At 26.3% G+C, this 18,978-nt stretch overlaps 3 protein-coding genes across 3 annotated transcripts in view; all 3 read right to left on the bottom strand.

Annotated features, from left to right (window-relative positions):
• Window positions 1-411: 411 nt before the first annotated feature.
• LOC100208771 (protein phosphatase 1K, mitochondrial) lies at window positions 412-1,809 on the bottom strand. The gene is made up of 2 exons (XM_065795462.1): window positions 1,274-1,809; window positions 412-1,125 (listed from the first exon to the last, which is right to left on the bottom strand). The coding sequence occupies exons 1-2, from the start codon at window positions 1,701-1,703 to the stop codon at window positions 557-559; spliced, it is 999 nt and encodes a 332-aa protein (XP_065651534.1). The 5' UTR covers window positions 1,704-1,809; the 3' UTR covers window positions 412-556.
• Window positions 1,810-2,516: 707 nt separating this feature from the next.
• LOC100207568 (protein SDA1 homolog) lies at window positions 2,517-10,487 on the bottom strand. Its single transcript, XM_065795461.1, has 6 exons — window positions 10,244-10,487; window positions 7,302-8,279; window positions 6,063-6,252; window positions 3,918-4,034; window positions 3,689-3,841; window positions 2,517-3,016 (listed from the first exon to the last, which is right to left on the bottom strand). The coding sequence occupies exons 1-6, from the start codon at window positions 10,436-10,438 to the stop codon at window positions 2,559-2,561; spliced, it is 2,091 nt and encodes a 696-aa protein (XP_065651533.1). The 5' UTR covers window positions 10,439-10,487; the 3' UTR covers window positions 2,517-2,558.
• A 1,345-nt stretch (window positions 10,488-11,832) lies between these two features.
• Window positions 11,833-18,978, bottom strand: part of LOC100205235 (tRNA dimethylallyltransferase) — a 52,199-nt gene continuing 45,053 nt past the window's right edge. The window contains exons 4-5 of the mRNA XM_065795459.1: window positions 13,540-13,740; window positions 11,833-12,666 (exon numbers count right to left, since the gene is read on the bottom strand). Of these exons, the coding sequence (XP_065651531.1) occupies window positions 12,014-12,666; window positions 13,540-13,740 (854 nt within the window). The 3' untranslated portion in view covers window positions 11,833-12,013. The remainder of the gene's footprint in view (window positions 12,667-13,539; window positions 13,741-18,978) is intronic.

Genomic DNA, 18,978 nt, shown 5'->3' with positions numbered 1-18,978 from the left:
TTTTTTAAGCGGAAATCCTTTTTTTGTGTGATAAACTCATGACGTCAAACTCATGACGTCAAAAGTTTTTATATTGAGTGAAACAGCCGTGGTAGCAAAAACATATACCAGTGCGAAGAAACCTTCACAAAAAAAAAGGAAATGAAGGTTTTCGGAACACATTAAACAAAATAACGATTTTTTTGCAAAATCGTGGTTTGTGATTAAAATTTTGCAACAAAAAAGGTTTTTAACTATAACCACTTTAATTACAGTAATATTTCATATTTCAAATTTAAGACAATAAATTTCATAATTCAAACGTGTGTGTGTGTGTGTGTTTATATATATATATATATATATATATATATATATATATATATATATATATATATATATATATATATATATATATATATATTAATACACCAATTTCGCAAATTATAGATGTTTTAACTGTTATTAAAGATTATTACAAATTATACAAAAGACTTTTACAAATTATACAAAAACATAAGTAAATATTTACAATATTGTAACAAATATATCATTCACTAGAAAAAAAGTAAACATGAAATTATCCACCAGAACGAGATCCAATCATTGTTCGAAACATACTGTAAGCGACAGGGGAAGTGTCAGTAAAATGTACAGCCCACTTATTCAACGGAACCACAATAGCAGTAACATCATCATCTGATCCATACTGTTGAGCAGTGCTTGTTAGGTCAAAGCAAGCATCTGCAGGATTTTTATGTTGGTTAATTATAGAAACGATCTCGCGATCAGTAATCGAATGGCTGATCCCGTCACTACATAAAACTAAAAAAGAATCGTTGTCGACAACTCTATGTTGAATAGTAGGTTTGCTGACAATCCCAGAAGAGCGAAGAGATAAATTTCCAAATGAACGTGTAATAGACAAGCGTCCATTGACTAACGGATTAAAATGACTGTCCCAATCAATCCATCCACCCCGTTTTTCTATGCGTTGAGCTTCATGAGGATTACTTGGGCTATGTTCAATAGAAAGTTCAACTGGATTTCCTTTTTCGCTCACTATAGCTTTACTGTCACCAATATTTGCTACCGAAAGATAAGTTTGATTTGTTAAAAGTGCAACCACGGCTGTTGAACCCACAATATCTGAAAATTTAAAAAGTCCGTTTATAAATTCACAAACATTCAAAATACGATAACATAGCAGTAACGAGCTTATCAATTTGAATGAAATGATTATTTTAAAAACAAAATGCAAAAACAAAAAAGCGCAAAAATATATATTAACTCTAACCTTTCTCTTTGAAATTTTCATTTCTAAGATGCTTTTCAATTTCTTTCTGACACTCCTCAAAAGAAACCAAAAAAGTATTTTCTACGACTTCAAACAGGTGATCATCTGCTTTTTGGGAAAGATTTTTTTCTAGTAAAATCACAAGACGTTTTCGTACAAATTCAGAAACGTAACTACCGTTATGTCCGTCAAATACTCCAAAAAATTGAACTTTGTCAGAAACATTTCTTATAAGAAACCTGTCTTCATTAATATGATTTCTTCCACAAACACTGCTCACACCTGGCTGGTAGCCATTCGATATCTCAAAGTTGGAACTGGTTAAAAGATTACGTATATTGTTCAGAAAACATATGGTTTTAGTATGAGGTCGGATACTTGCTAAGCTCTTACATAAATGCATCGAAAGCTTATAGCATCTATAAAACATATTTATTGTTAAAATAAATACTTTAACAAATACAAAAACTTTAATTTATTTAATTTTGGAAAAACAGAAAAAAAAAAACTACACAAAAATCGTTAAACATATCAACACTAAAGCCTGTTCAAATACTTTTCAGATTGAAATCGAAAACATAAAATATTAATATTTAAAAAATCTTTTCCTTTCTATAATACATAATAATGAATAAATAATAATATAAACAAATAATATCTTTGAGAACTCTTTGCGCACATAAGTTTATCAAGATGCAAAAAAAAAGAAAAAAAAAATTACGCCCACGATTTTTATTTTTACCTTCCTTATATATTTTTGTGTAAGCGACGCTTATTTTGCTTATGTTTTTTTTTAAGAAATACTTTTAGAATATTTGAAAAGTTAGCAATATTAAGAATTATTAAAAAAGTTAAAAATATATAGAATTAATGGTAATAATCGCAATAGAATCATCATTTATTAGTAATGGACAACTAACTTTAGTATAATTATTACTCAATGTCTAAAACTATTAATGTAGTTTAAAGAATAACTAAAAAATTTTAAAAACTGTAAATTTTTAACATAAAATCTACTCAGAATAGAAAAATAAAACCTTCCGTAAAGTTAATATTAATGATTTTGCAAAGTATTATCGGGGATATGAATTTTAACCATAAACAGGTATTGCATTGACTATATATAAATATACTTAATAATATAGATAAATGTATAAATTTATCAATATATATTAATTTGAATATTTATATACACCACAGGTGTTTAATCAAAATTTTTTTTTTAATTAGAAAATACAATTAATAAATCATTCAATCGCATTTTTCAATAAAAAGAACTTAAAATTTATCGCTTCCTTCTGTTTCCCAGTTTACCTTCACGTTTTAAGAGCGAATCACGTAAAGAGATTTGTTTTTCACGAAAAGATTTTTTTACTTTACTTCTTGCATTTCTACCATGAGTGATCATCATGAAAGGTTTCGATTTGACTTTTTCTTTATTTGTCGTGCTTGCGTGTTCGTTGAGTCGTTTAGGCTTTACTTTGCTGTAGCTTTCACGACCTTCTCTACCAGCCAATACAGTAGCAAGCCTTGATTGTTTATCGTGGCACATTTTCTTGTGCACATTTTCTATTTGAGCCAAGTCAATGATGTCAGACTTATCACTATTGAATTGAGCTTTACGTTTTGTGCCATGTAATTTTTCTGAAAGACTTTGTTCTTGTATTTTTTTAAAGTCTTCGTCTGTTAGAATTCTAGTTGTGCTTACCATTTCTGCTTTCTTTTCATTGTCGGCAGCAAGCGCTATAAAGAGAAAATGAAATAATAAAAACATTTTGAAATTTAATTACAGTTTAAATGCAACTCATATTCACAGATCGTATCACATTCACACATTCACAATTGGTACAACTCACACACACTTATATTTAGTACAAGTATTAAATACTTGCAAATTATATAACAGATATTCTGAACAAATATAGATAAATAATTATGAAAGATGAAATAAAAAATGCAAGCAACAAAGCGCAGCTAATGGGTACGTGTTTTGGAAACAGCAGCATTTGGTCAATTGAACAATAATCACTTATTTTGAACTCAAATTTTATAACAAGTAATCTTAGTAATAAAATAAAAATATAATTTTAACTTTGAACTACAAACTTTTTTACACATTTAACAAACTTTGAATAGTTTTTAACAAACAATAAAAGAATTTGTTTTTAATTTGAACATTCCGCCAGTAGAAACACTGTTTCTTAGAGAAGCTAGAATGAGAACTAAATTAAATTACTTACATTAAAAATAACAGATACAACAATTACATGCTTATCTACATTACAAATAAAAGATAATAAATATAATAAAATTATATAATGAACATAATAATATAAATATAATAAAAATTGATCATTAATTAGAGTCGGTATGATACAACCATTACATTAAATAAAATATACATAAAATAGAAACCTTCATCATCAGACACTTCTTCTTTTTCGTCTTTTTCTTCTTCAGAGTGAGATACATCAATCCAATCCTCTTCATCTTCATCTTCTAAATCTTCTTCATCTTCACTAGCTTCTTCCCACTCGTCATCATCTGTATTATTCTCATGATCTACCTCTGAAGTAAAATTCTACAATAAAACAGAACGAAAATTCTAAAGTAAAAAAAAGTGTCAAATGCAAAGACAACTAACCACTATCTTTTGTTAATTCAAGTATCTCTGCACCAGGAACAAAAGAAACAGGTTCTAAACTACCAAACTCTTTTGCAGGATGCTCATTTAAGGTTGATGTGTTTTTAGATGGTCTACCTGTCAATTTAAAAATACGAAATTTATGTCAAAAAAAAATTAATTTATGAACTAAAATAATTTTAATATATGAAGAGTAATACAATCATTACTAGTCACTCATTGGCAAAAATCAAGTTTAATAAAACATAAGTATTTTTGTGCCGGTAGCATGGCGTGGGGTAAAGAGTTGTCTAGTTCGACAGACGATGTAACTGATTGTGTAATAGCAGATGCTCTACATTAGCTTTGATTACAAAGAGGAGATTTAGTTCTTCTTATCGGTGAAAAAAGTTTTCACTATAGAAGTTTTGGTGCGATATTTAGACTCAAAATAATGTCAGTTTACAAATGTGTGTATTTTTTTAAATATCTCATAACTAAAATATATCTCGTTTATTTTTTACATACTCTTCAAAAATATGTTATTCCAAACGAAGTTTGAGAGTACCAGTAAGCCAACCTGGCTGACTTTAAAAACATTACCATATTTTTGGATCATTTAATTTTGATGCGGTTATTTCATTTGCTTTTATTTACATGTTACATGTTACATGTTGATTTTTTTCTCAAATACTATCTATTAACTTAAGAATACTCTTAATAAATTAACTATTATATATATATATATATATATATATATATATATATATATATATATATATATATATATATATATATATATATATATATATATATATATATATATATATATATATACACACACACATATATACATATATAATGTTATATATACATATATAATAAATGCTTCATCTATATGAATAAACATCACCAGGCATATAATGATATCTTCATATCTAATATTGTTGATAACTTCATATCTAAGTTATAATTCAAATTTTTACATAAAATAACAATAGAAAAAAATTAATTAAAGTTTGTTTATATAGCTGTTTTTTTGATTTTATAGGTGATATGATGGAGTACATCTATATTGTTATTGTTATAATGTAGTTCTTTACTTGGGTATTAAGTGAGTGTTTTTTTATATAAATATAAATGCCTTTTTTAATTTTTAACTTCTATTTTGAAGAATCTTGATTTTAAACTAAGAAATAGTAGTACTTTGTTGAAATTTTACATTTTATAGATGCCAAGAGATATTTGAAGATAACAGAGGCATTATTAGGTTTAAATGTTCAGATATTCTGGTTGCATTATGTCTGGTGGTTTCACTAATGTAACTAGCATCTAAAGGCATATAAATTTGTAGAAAACTTAAAATTTTAAATGATGAGCTAATAGATCTTCTAATGAAAACATATTCCTTATTTTAAAAGATGTGAAAACTAATTTTATTCTAATGTTTTTTTTACTTCCAAAAGTATTGTTAATATTACAGAAACAAAGAAGAAAATATACGGTAGCATTCTCTGCACTTTAACTCTTCATTGCTATCTAACTCTTGCATTCATATCTTCCCTACCATTTCCTTTTCTTCTCCCCTGTCTATCACTCGTCACATATTTGCTCTTCCCCTTCCCCTCCCTACAAAAGAGACACATTTTTATCTCTGATAACAAAATATGTGTGAGTTAATTATTTGTTAAAAAAACTAGGACACCAACTTTAAATGAAAGAAACGTAAATCTTTTTTAATTTTAATCAATAAAGCTTATTGCTCACAAAAATTACAAAAATTCAAAAGAAAATTTAATACTAAAAAAGGATCAAAAGATAAAACTTTTTGATCCTTACTAATACTCTCTTCAAAAAGCCTGAACTGTTTACAAGAACTTTTACTTGCATTCATGTTTCAATTTAAATGATCATTATTTTTCAGACATCTGCCAAACATGTTAATCTGTTTTTAAAATATTTACTTACTTGATTAATATATACATTAAAATAATTAAGACATCTAGCATGAAAATGATTTAAACATTTACCATGCCTAACTTAAAAAATATTTTGAGAGCATTCTTAACCATTAGGCTTTATTTATTTTATTACAAGTGTTTTTGAATGCAAATAGTAATCTTGTAATGTCTTTTTACAGGTACAACGACATTAATAAATAGTCACCTCTATCTTTCTTTCTTAACAAAGTAGGATCAACATTCCGATAAAGTTGCAATAGGGATCGGGCTGCCATCATCACAGTTTTACTCTTACATGTTTTGTACTGCACAAGATCCTGTAAGAGATTGTCACTCATTGATAATGGACATCGCGCACATATTTCTCTAATTGCATTTAGACCCACAGCCATTACCTGGAAAAATTTTTCAAAATAAAGAGAAAAACAATATAAAAAAAAATTATAACTGAGAGTTTAAAATGTCAGAAATTTTTTAGGACGATAAAAAACTTTTAATAACATCAAAAAATCATGAAAAAATATATTTTTTTTTTTTCCTTTTTGGTTTTTACAAAAATTGGATGCATCTGATGCAAAAAAAATCTTAATTAAAAAAAAAAAATTCTAAATGTTTTGAAGTTCATTTGATAATATTAAATATAAAACATATATTCCCTCTCTTTTTTAACTAGTGCATACTCATATTGTTTGTTTAAGAGAAAAAAGCATTTTTCTGAAATGTCTTTAAAATTTACTTTATATAAATAATATTGATTTTTTTAAGTTTAATTTATCTCCCAAGGTTGAAAGGGCTGAAGAAGTTTTATTGTGGTTATAACCCTCTTTCAAATCTTTAACTCTGAAACACAAACTTAGGCAAACCTTGATTGGGTTTGATGGAACATTAAGTATTTAAAACCATAGGTACGATTTAAACTACTACAACTAAGTTAAAAGTTTTTTTCCTGAGTTCTACAATGTAGAACTTAAAAGGACAGCAAAATCAAAACAAATGTTGTGTTCAGATAACAAATATAGGTATTAAACAGAAAAAAAATATATATGTTAAACAGAAAAAAAAATATATAAAAAAAAAGTATATGGTCAATGAATCAATAGTGAAAATAATAAATTAATTCAAGTCTTGAAATGATTTTATTTATACTTTGAGACCAACATTGAGGATTAGATTAACTAGTCTTAACTACATGAACACAAGTATCCAATTTATAGAAAACTATTTGACATATTTTTATTTTTCAATGTTTGTTAATATAGCAATGATGAAAAGACTAATTAAAAAAGTTATGTAAAAAAAGTTATATTGCAAAAACTATAACTAATTTTTATTTACAAACATTTAAATGAAAAATATTAATTACAAACATTATTCAAAATAAAATTGGTATCAAAATAAAAAAGGAAAAAAAACAAATTTTGAAATATAAATAAAGTATAAATACCTCATTATTGTTTTTTTCGGAAACAAAATTGTTTGCTATAGTCATAAGAACAGGTTCAATTACATCAGGAGGAACCATTTCATGAGAAGATTGAGCAGCAAACATTAACAGCTTAGTCACTTCACGTTGATGTGGTTGCAAGAAGCGTTGCAAAAATGGATAAAAGTTCAGCACTATCAACTCATGTATTCCGATAAGCCTTGCAATAAGGTTCATCACCATTAATTTAACCTCAAACAAATCTGTAGATTGCTCCACAGACTTAAATAAAGTTTCTGCAAATCCTTGTGGATCATTGATAAGATGGATAGCAGAGAAGTTAAAAGAAACCGGTTTTTTTTTCTTTTTTGACTTCCTTAATAAAGACAATGCTTTCTCTAATTTACGGCTTTTTTTTGCTGTTTTTTTACTGATTGTTCCTGCATAAATCAATTTCTTTGCCTTGGTTTCATTGTCCTCACTATCTGAATCACTATCATCCTTAACATTTTCTGGTGTATCACTACCTAAAAAAAATTTTAAAGCCGCAACCTTGACTTTATTAGCTTTGGAATAGCATGCAGTCACTAATACATTTACAGTTTTTGCATCATTCCAAATGTTTTTTCTATATAACTCAATGAGAATGTCAACAGACATTTTTGCAGCTACAACGCTATTGTCTTTCAGTATAGAAAACATATAATTTTGTAGAGAAGTATTAATTTTGTTGTTTTTATTTTTTGCATTAACTCGCTTGATATCTCCGACTATATGATTGTACAGTGTTTTGCGCAAAAGTTTATCTTTAGCTTTAAGCAACTTGAAAAATAACTGCAGAACTTGAAGTGGGGGGACCATATTTTTATTGCGAAGTAACACTAATGCCTTGCACAAGGTCATTCGAAGTTCAGAATTCATTACAGAATAATGCTGTGACAAGATATCCACTAAGTGCGTAGGCAAGTCAGCTATTTCTTCAGGATAACAGTTACCAACCTAATAATAAAAGCTTGAAATATATAAAATCTATTACACTAAAATTTAATTTATTAACCAATGATAAACATATATAAACATAAAAACAAACAAGTAAATAATAAAACATAAATACAAGTAATGGTTGCAAACATAGATACAATTAAAATATCAACAACAAAAAAAAAGTCAAGAGAATTAAGTAAATAATATTTTGATGTTACAACTTCAAGTCAGTAAAATAGAAAAAAGTATGAATAAATAACAAAGATATATTGTGATTATTGAAAAAACAAACATTTATACAATAAATTTATTTGTTTTGTATTTATTTTCTTATTGTTTAAAAATGCTGACTTCAATTATTCTTATATAACTCTTGAGTTTTGATTTTTTTTCATTTTGTGTTCATAATTAGGATTTTACTGTTTGATTTTTCAGGTTTAACAAACGGTTATTAGTATGGTTATTAAAAAAAACAAAAAAACATGGTTAATGATCGCTATGCTGTAGGTATTTGAAATAATGATAAATGTTTTCCAGAGTGTTACAAAATAAAATCTGGAAAATTATGTTTCTACAAATTGCCTGTTGTTCAAAGGGAAAAACATTTTTTGTAACTGAATATTTCAAAGTCTGCCAGAATCATTTTGTTGATGCCCTGCCCACTTATGAAAACTCTAATCCAACTTTTTTTTAAAAGCTCAAAAAAAAACTCCTGAAAAAGTCAAGAACCCCTTTAAAAATCAAAACAAAATAATAAAATCAATTTCGACAGAAATTGAATCCTCAGATACACTAATAGCTGAAGAATTATTGTTCCAGTGAAGGAAGTTGTAAAGTTTAATTCTTCTGGAGCTGTTTCACAATTATCATGTAATTTCAAACAAAATCTTATTTGAAATCAGCCACATGATAATAGTGTGCCTACAACAGAATTATTAAACCAAATTACTAATCTCCGTCTCTCCTAAAAAAAAGACACTAAAAGTCCAATTTTACTTGGAATAAAAGCAGGCAATAGTAGTAAAAATATAGAGCCTACTCTATGACTAACCTGTATTGCTTTACAGCTTTGTCATAATACTAGGGACTTGGATGTATCAACTTTTACAGGTTTACAAACTGCAAAAATGTTTCTAAGTGTTTTTAAATATGTTGAGCACAAAGCAGCAGTTATGAAATACTGGGATGGAAATAAGAGGAAAAACTGAATTTGTGTTGAACCCGTCAAGCAATTATTTTATTACAAGATTATAAGATTGACAATAACTTATTTCCTGTGAGAATAAGTGAACCTTAAAGAAAAACTTAATTTGTGTTGAACCTGTTAAGCAATTACTTCTATTACAAGATTATAATTATAACTATGTTATAAGTTATAATCAATTTCTTGTTATAATTGTCATGTCTAATTATCTTGTTTAAATCTTGTTAAAAATGTTTAAACAAATATTGTTTACAAATATATATATATATATATATATATATATATATATATATATATATATATATATATATATATATATATATATATATATATATATATATATACACACACACATATATATTTTTTTAATATATATAAATATACATATACGATAATTAAGATATAAAAAATGTATATAAATAATAAACAAAATATTTTTTTTAGAGATTTATGAAAAAACATTTTCTGTTGCTATACTAGGCCACTCAGCTACAACATTTAGTTGGACTCAGCCCACAAACAGTTCATTTAAAAAATCTTTGCAACTTTAAAGTGGCTTGTCAAAACACTACTATATTTCCAAATAAACTCTTTTAATTTAAACAAGAAATGGGAAATAAAATAAGCATTTAAAGATGCTACTTTTACCTCTCCCCCTCCCCAAAGAAAATAATTAATGTTTTCATGGGAGAGTAATACAGTTATCATGTAATTCATAATTGCTGCTTAATTATAAAAAGGTCTATTAAATAGATTTTAATAAAAACATTATTACCTGGGCAATAAACATAGCAGTTTCAGCAACAGACTCAGAAGGGGTAGATGGATTTAACTTGAAAACATCCAAGTTTGACTGAAAATGCCGCCACTGTTGAACAAACTCCTCTTTATACAAATCAGGATTGCGCTTAATAAGATTTTGCAACTGGGCTAGATTATTGGGCAGGTTATTACGGTTACGGTCACTCATTTTAGTATGACTATATATTTAAAAAAACAATTAAATCTAAAATCTTGTAAAACAATGCTAAAAAAATTTTTTTTTAAAAGCTTGAAAATTACTTTAATGCAAAATCTATGCTGAGAACAGAAACTGCACACTTACTATTATATATACATACATACATATATATATATGTATATATATATATATATATATATATATATATATATATATATATATATATATATATGTACATATATATACATATATATACATATATATATATACATATATATATATATATATATATATATATATATATATATATATATATATATATATATATATATATATATATATATATATATGTTAGTGTATTTTATATATATATATATATATATATATATATATATAAAATACACTAACATAATATACATATATATATATATATATATATATATATATATATATATATATATATATATATATTACATAATGTAAATTATCTTGGTGTATTTTACAAATAGAGTGCTCAATGTTTTTAAAGAACAAAGCAATAATAAATAAGTGAAAAACACTTATCTAACTTTTTTCTTCAACTTGAAGTTTCACCATTGCTGGATCATCAGGAATATATAAATATATATATATATATATATATATATATATATATATATATATATATATATATATATATATATATATATATATATATATATATATATATATGTACAAATATTATAGTCATGCATTATGGTTATTGCAATATGAATATAACATTGCATATATTATACTATATACCCAAACAAAATGCTCAAAAAGGCATTATATTAAAAAAAATAAAAATAAAAAAAATAGTATTTAAAATTGATGACGAACAGTTGGAAAATAAAATAGTTTTAATGCTACACTTTCAATTAAAATGCTTTTAACAGATTTTTAATGCTTAACAATTGTGCAACATGCTATAAAGAACAGATGTTTAAATACACAAAAAACAGTTTAGGTTCTAAAATTACAAAAATCTAAAATTTTTGATTTTATAATTTTTGAAGATAGAGGTAATTAATATTTTAAGCTATTTTTAATGAAATCATTTGAGGGATGTACTGTTTTTTAATGAAACCACACCATCTAAGGGATGTACTGTTTTTTAATGAAACTACACCATCTGAGGGATGTACTGTTTTTTAATAAAACCACACCATGTGAGGGATGTATTGTTTAAAAACCTATATCTTCATGTCATTGGAAACATATAACCATAGTTAAATCATGCAATATGCATTTGTTTATGTACTAATATCATTTACTAATTATAAAATGATAAAAAAGAAATATATTGTCAAATAAAACTTAATTAATTTGCTGAATTAAAATTGCAGTAAATATTTGATATTTAGACATTAGTACAACATTAATTTTTCAAAACTTTTACCTTCAATAGCATTTTACAAAATCTGAAGCTTAAATTCCTGTTATTGATCCAGATGTTGCAAAATTAACAAAATGCCTTACTTCATTTTACAAACATTATAACCCATCCCAATTAGAAGAGATAAGCAATCTGATTGGCTATTTTAAATATTAAAAAATCTCTAGCTATGTTAATTTATTATAACTCTTAACTTTTTTTTTATGTTTACGTGAATGTAAGTGCTTTTGCCAAACTTCATCGCCAATAATAACACGATTATCACAAACATTACATATATGTTTTGCTAAAACATTTTTCTGAGGAAGAATTTTTTCAAGAGGTTTAAATAAAATTTCTTCATTTTTAAAAATGGACGCACATATGCTCAAAGCTTTTGAAAGTACATTATCGTTCCATCTATTCAAATCGGTTGTATCTAGTTCAAAAATGTTTGGTGAGTTACTATTTGGTCTGGTTAAAAATCGATTTTTAATCCAAGTTTTCTGTTTTTTTGAGTACCTTATTGTCACACGCTTTAATGCATCAAGACTGCTGGAAAGCAATTGAAATTTAATATCCGAATCATTTCCTTCATATCTCAATAAGTTTTGAAATTCCTTAAATCCAATAGCTTGAAATATACTTTCTTCATAGAGTGGTTTATGATGCAAGTCAAACTGTTCAAAAGCTAACTTATAGGCCTCATAGAATAAACGTATTTCATTAACCAATCCTTTATCCACCATCTTGTCAACACGCTCAGATATACGCCTTTCCAAAATCTTTTGTTCGCAAGTCAACCAAAACACTATACTATTAGGAAAACGCATGGGACCACCTAAAAATATAAAAATAAATAAAATCAAATATATAAAAAAATCAAAATGGATTAGATTAAAAAAACTTTTTGTGTTTTTGTGTATTATAAAATACCTCCACTCTACACTAACCTAAATATTATTAAATAGGTAAATACTACTAAATTTAAAATTAAACAAAAAATATTATAGACTATTACATAAATCACAAAAAAAATGAGCTGGCTAATTAGCTATATACCAATGTAGAGCAAACTTAAATATGCCATATGTATCAGCAGCTAGTTCTAAGTTTTTCTTTACTCACAGCTAAAACTGCATTTCATCCCATTTTGGATGATTGATCTTTCTTATGTAATTTCTTACCTTCTTTGTTAACATTAAACACTATTAACAATCGAAGTTAAGTTATAAAGATGAGAATTTCTTTAAATTTATTAATTATATTGCTTTCATAAATAAGGAAAATAATCTTTTAAAATAAAATCATCAAACTGTAAACTCTATCACGAAATGGGTCAAAACTTTCATTAAAGCTTTTTAAGTGTAAACATTTTCAAAAATAATATTAATATGCATTATAACAAAATATGTATTTAAATAAAACCTTTAATTAATAAAAATTTTTGTATTAATAAATTTAATAATAAAATAAGCTATTGCTCCTTTGAACTTAACAAAGAGCTGTGAATACACTTGAATGGTTTGCAAATAATTTAAAAATAATAAAAAAGATTAGCCAAAAGTTCTAAACTTAATTGTACTAAATTAACATACTTCATATATTATATAATTATATAAGTCACTTAAGCAGTGCATACTAAACTAATTGTAACAACTTAGAAACTACTATAACAGTATTACACAATAGAAAGACTTAAAAAGGTATATACTCCACTGGCTGGATCCATCTTCTGTTTTTTGCAACTTTAAAAGCTCTGAATGTTTTTTACCAAATTTCTCAAAAACTTCTAAACTACGCAAAACCTTGCGTTTGTTGTTTGGATGTAACTGCTCTGCCCTTTCTGGATCAACAATTTTCAGGGTGTTAAACAAAGCTTCATCTGTGTATCCATTATATTTTTCTTGAAACTCTAAGTTATAAAATTTATTTTTAATATTTAAATAAAAAATATTTTATAAATTTTGTACAGTTTTATAGACTATTTTTGTTTATATATATACATATATATATATATATATATATATATATATATATATATATATATATATATATATATATATATATAATATATATAACTATGAATGCGTGATTAGATAACAAACTGTTACCTTATTTTTGTTACATTAATTTATACAACACTTTTAGAAAAAGGATAATGAAAGAAAATATTGCTGTCCCATCTTGAACCTTCAGTCGATGTAGCAGCACTCCGTTGTGGCAGCAGGCTATAAGGTAGTTAATGTATTTACTGAAACCCCCAGCAGCAGGCTATTTCAGTGTGATGTCAGAGATATTATTTAAACACACATTCATAGTTATATATATATATATATATATATATATATATATATATATATATATATATATATATATATATAAATATATATATATGTATATATATATATATATATATATATATATATATATATATATATATATATATATATATATATATATATATTGTAAAATCAGCTAAGTTCGGTCACTTAAGCTTTAAAGCTTTATTTATTACGCATAAATAAAAAAATTTTAATTTTTTTTCCTGAAACATATAGAAAATTATATTGATAATTGATATTATAAAAATAAAGAAATGAAAAATAAAAACTAGTACTCAATAATTAATTTAAAATGAAAACATCTAATTGACCGAACTTTCAATACCATCTCAGTTCAGCCGGTATATAAATACTAATACGTATCACAAACTGTCACAAATAATGAATACAAATAATGAATACAAATAATGAACACAAATAACATATCACAAACTTAATGTCACAAATAATGAAAACTAGTTTTTAAATGTTGTTTTATTGTAAAATTATAATATAAATTCAGGTAACACTAGTAACTAAGGAAGGGGTCGCCCCAGGCTTAAATAAAAAAGTCTTTTAGGGCACCAAAGAAAACAAGGAGCCAATGATATAAATAAATAACTAGATATCTAACTTCGCCGTCTTTAGTGAAGCCAATTTAATGCGTTGGAAGCCATTATTATATAGGGCAAAAAGCTTTTAGCAATCACGTTCATGTGAAAAGATATTGGCAACTTTAACGTCCTTATTCTTGGAATTAAAGATGATTAGAATCACAGACGATCAATTTAGTGAGCACACAGTCAATACATTCATATTTTTTGGCCAAAGATTGGACATGATATTGTTAGTATGTTTAGTTTGTTATAACAAACTAAAACAAACTGTTATTTTTATAGCCACAAAAATATATATTTAAAAACATAAGAACATTTAGAACATCAAACTAAAACATCGTATAATATATTTTAATAAAAGTTTTATACAATAAAATGAAATATTCATAAACCCTTGAACAATATTAATTTGTTAGTTTGTTGTCTTAAACCAATTGAGGACTTTCTTAGAACTTTAGTGGTATAATCCTGGGCATATCTGAACATTCCAATTCTAAAGTAATATTCATATATCTTTCTAACAAGCTGGCTGGAATGCAAATCTTCATTTTCAGTCCACTATTCTAAGTCATGACTATCAAATCCTTTAAAGACTTTTTTTTTTAATAATTAATTTGTTAACACAATGGATCATCTTATGCTCTATATTTTTATCTTAAGTTATTTTTGGATTTTTAAAATCTTTACCACTAATAAAGAAGTTAAATACTTTTTCACAAGACTCGACAACAGAAACAACATCCCTTGATGGCAAAAGCAAACCACCACGATCTTTCACATTATTTAATGAAGAATAAGATTTCGCATAGGAATGTTCGTATGATAAAATATCAGTTAATGATTGAGCACAAACATAACATGAAATAGTATTTATTAACTTTCTGACTATAAAACCAGAGATATATCCAAATATTGCTTCTTTGTAGCTAGACATTTGAAGTTCAGCGCAGTACAAAAAAACTTCTTCCAAGTCAATATCCTCTTGGTCAAAATTATCAACAGAACACAATCTTTTTTTCCAACTAAGAGAATAAATAGAGCCATTAGAATATGGCTCAAACATCAGGCAGTTAGCATGACTTGATCCAACTATGGAGCTTCGCAGAAGAATCCGTTTTAACGATGAATTTAACTGCATTACATCAGGATTGTTGTTGTAACCATTTTTTCCACGAATGCAAGCAAATAGTAGTTCAAGATGATCTTGGGAATATTTGTAAGTTAGAACATACTTAAATGGTTTCTCATGAAACGTTAACAGATCGGTGGATAATTTTAGAGTGCTTTTAGCATCTACAATTAAACCTAAAACAAATGTCTTTCTTCGATGTAAAAGCAATGGAATGCTATTAATATCAGTCAACTTGCTCAGATAAGTAATCGTATTGCTTAAAAAATCTTTCCAATAAAGCTGATTATTAAGATATAGAGGTTTCTCAAAGTGTTTACCATTTGGATTTCTGGAATTGAGCATGTCAAATAATTTATCAATAACTCTTATAAAACGGATTGTACTATTTGCTCCTAAGAAAGATGGATGCTGTGATACCATTAAAAACTCAATTGCATCAGCAACAGAGCTGTTAAGGGTTTGGCCAGCTATTTTGACATTCATTTTGTGGCGATGAAATTCAATATGTTTTCTTGAAAGTTTGTTTGCAAATTTCAAACCTTCAAGCTCTTGTAACTCAAACAAAGCTTTTATATAACTCCATTTAATATAGTGGCCCTCATCATCAATAAAAACACCCAAATCATTTAGAGAATATCTAGCTAATTTAAGCATATGGCATGGGTCTAGGAAAATGTGGAGCAGTTGGTTGTTATATGAAAAAGTACTAACTATATCATCTATGACTTTGCCAAACTTACATCCAAATGGGACAACGGAATTTTAATTTGTACTAGTACCATTAAATGTAATACTTTTGATACAAAGTTCATATGTCAAAGCCACATCTAAAATATTTTTAATAAAACATGTTAAATCACTTGCTTTAACTTTATTTGATAAAACATAACCAATGGGTGTTTTCCAATGTCCTCGCAAACCAACTAACATGAAAATTAATGCCACTGTAGCTGGAGTATCAGGTTCACATATAGAAATATCTTTACCAAAATCACAAAAACCAATATAGTGACCTGAACTTTTGTCATAAGTTATACTGTTTTTGATTGCCATAGCATCAATAATAAGAGCAAAATGCTTAAAATTAATATCTGTTTTCTGTTTATGACCAAGATATGAAAAAACATCAAGGAATAAACTGAACTGGCAGCAGGAAGACATAACATTGGCCGAAGAAAGTTATACGCACGTGGAGAATAAAAATGAAGAGTTAAAGCAAATTTTTTCACTTCATCGTTGTATCTGTGACCTTTTAATTTAACATTTTGATTGGAAAATTGGTTCTTAATGATTTCATATGAGAGTCCAGAAAAAATTTTCACTTAAAACAGTGGCAGCATCAGTAGTCAAATAATTTTTAGATTTTAAAAGGGAAACCATGTCTTGTAAAGAACAGATTTTCTTTTCTTTTTTTCTTTATTTTTGTTGTAAAGACTTCACTTTTTTTTTAATTTTTCTTTTGCTGGTGATAAAGATCTTATAGATTGTGTTGGAGATTGACTGGTGTGGTCATTTTTTTCAATAGTGCTTTCTGGCTGATCATTATGTGTTGAATTAATTTCTTTGCTGGGTTTGTCTATAGCAGGGTAAACATCAAACTTTGTTTTTTTTAATAAAGGATCAAATTTAGATAATGAATTTACTGATGTTCGTATTGACGGGAGTTTCCTTTTAGTCTTTTGAATATTTGTATAAAATATAAAAACTGATGACACAGCATTACATTTTAAAATAGGCTTTTGATGATGATCAAGACTTGGATTTTTTTTGTCTGGGATACAATAATTGTAGTCTGATTCTAAAAAATGGTCGCTGCAGATACAGGTGTGTTTGGATGGAAGAAAATTTTCACGTTTCAAAGCAACAATCCATCTTTTACATAATTCAGAATTTTGAAGAGGAAATTTATGAAAGGATTTCGTGCCACCTTTTATATATCTATTAGAACATCCATATGCAGCACAAGAATTTACCATTTTGTGATGAAAATAATCGAATTAAATAAATACTTTAGCAAGGCAAAAGAAATAATGTCACGGATTTACTCTCTACATTATATGATATTTACTGTTTTCTGCCCGATATAATAATGGCTGATTAAAATAGTAAACAAATAAATCGGCTTCACTTTTATTTTATAAAAATCCTGAAGTTAGACATCTAGTTATTTATTTACGTCATTGGAAGGAGCACAAAAAAAGAGACCCTTTTAAATATAAGTAGTAGTATTTTTAATTTTTTTTGTGATTAGTCAACTATTTTATTATTTTGGCCATCATCAAATTTGCTATGCCACTGGTAAAAAAAATATTTTTCAATTAATTTAAAAAGGTTTTTTCAATTAACAAAAAAACACTACTTTGCTGTAAATGAGCTTTGTATGTTTATTGGCAATTCTTGCACGTATCATTGACCATAGTAGAACAACAAGATCCACACAACCAATCACCACAGGATTCGCAACGCATCCATAATTGTTATTGAACTGTTATTTTATCTCCAAAAAAAATGTCACAAGCTTGATATTTTTAGGAACTCAAAGAACTGTCAGTTAATTTTGAAATTATGAACAAATTTGTTATTCAAATAAAATACCATGGTGTGTATCCATCATAAAAATGTCAAAATATACTGGCAAATTTACAGGTAAAATTACTGGTAAATTTAACATTTGCAACACTTATCAGCATTTCACAATATTACTGCTAATTGTCTCCTTCGTTGTTTATACGTGAATGACCAAAGTTAGAGTATCTCACTAATTTTCATAAAAAAAGTAGTTAATTTTCAAAAATTAATAATTGTTTTTTGTAAATATAATTAATTTGGTGATTCTTCATAATACTAAGATTGAATATGATCATTTACTTTAATAATTTGATTATTTTAGATTTTAATAGTATACATTTTTCAAACTGTTGTTTTGCTAAAGAATTATTTCAGCAGGTTGCATTTAAATATTAAATTCATTTTTATGGATTCATATTTACCAACTAATTACAAATATTATTTGAAAAAAAAAAGTTAGTAAAACTTGAGTTTTGCATGCTTTTTTTATATTTCTTCTTAAATGACCGAAG

Source organism: Hydra vulgaris, chromosome 04, assembly GCF_038396675.1.
Source record: "Hydra vulgaris chromosome 04, alternate assembly HydraT2T_AEP".
NCBI lineage: Eukaryota > Metazoa > Cnidaria > Hydrozoa > Anthoathecata > Hydridae > Hydra > Hydra vulgaris.
Note: the sequence above shows the minus strand (reverse complement) of the source record. Positions and strands in the feature narration are given on the sequence as shown.

Excerpts from the sequence above, each read along its gene's own strand:
- LOC100207568 (XM_065795461.1), bottom strand. The coding sequence starts at position 10,438 with ATGAGTGACCGTAACCGTAATAACCTGCCCAATAATCTAGCCCAGTTG. Across the intron at positions 8,280-10,243 it reads CTGCTATGTTTATTGCCCAG|GTTGGTAACTGTTATCCTGA; the intron begins GTAATAATGTTT and ends TTTTATTATTAG. Across the intron at positions 4,035-6,062 it reads GTTAAGAAAGAAAGATAGAG|GTAGACCATCTAAAAACACA; the intron begins GTGACTATTTAT and ends TTAAATTGACAG.
- LOC100208771 (XM_065795462.1), bottom strand. The coding sequence starts at position 1,703 with ATGTTTTATAGATGCTATAAGCTTTCGATGCATTTATGTAAGAGCTTA. Across the intron at positions 1,126-1,273 it reads TGAAAATTTCAAAGAGAAAG|ATATTGTGGGTTCAACAGCC; the intron begins GTTAGAGTTAAT and ends TTAAATTTTCAG.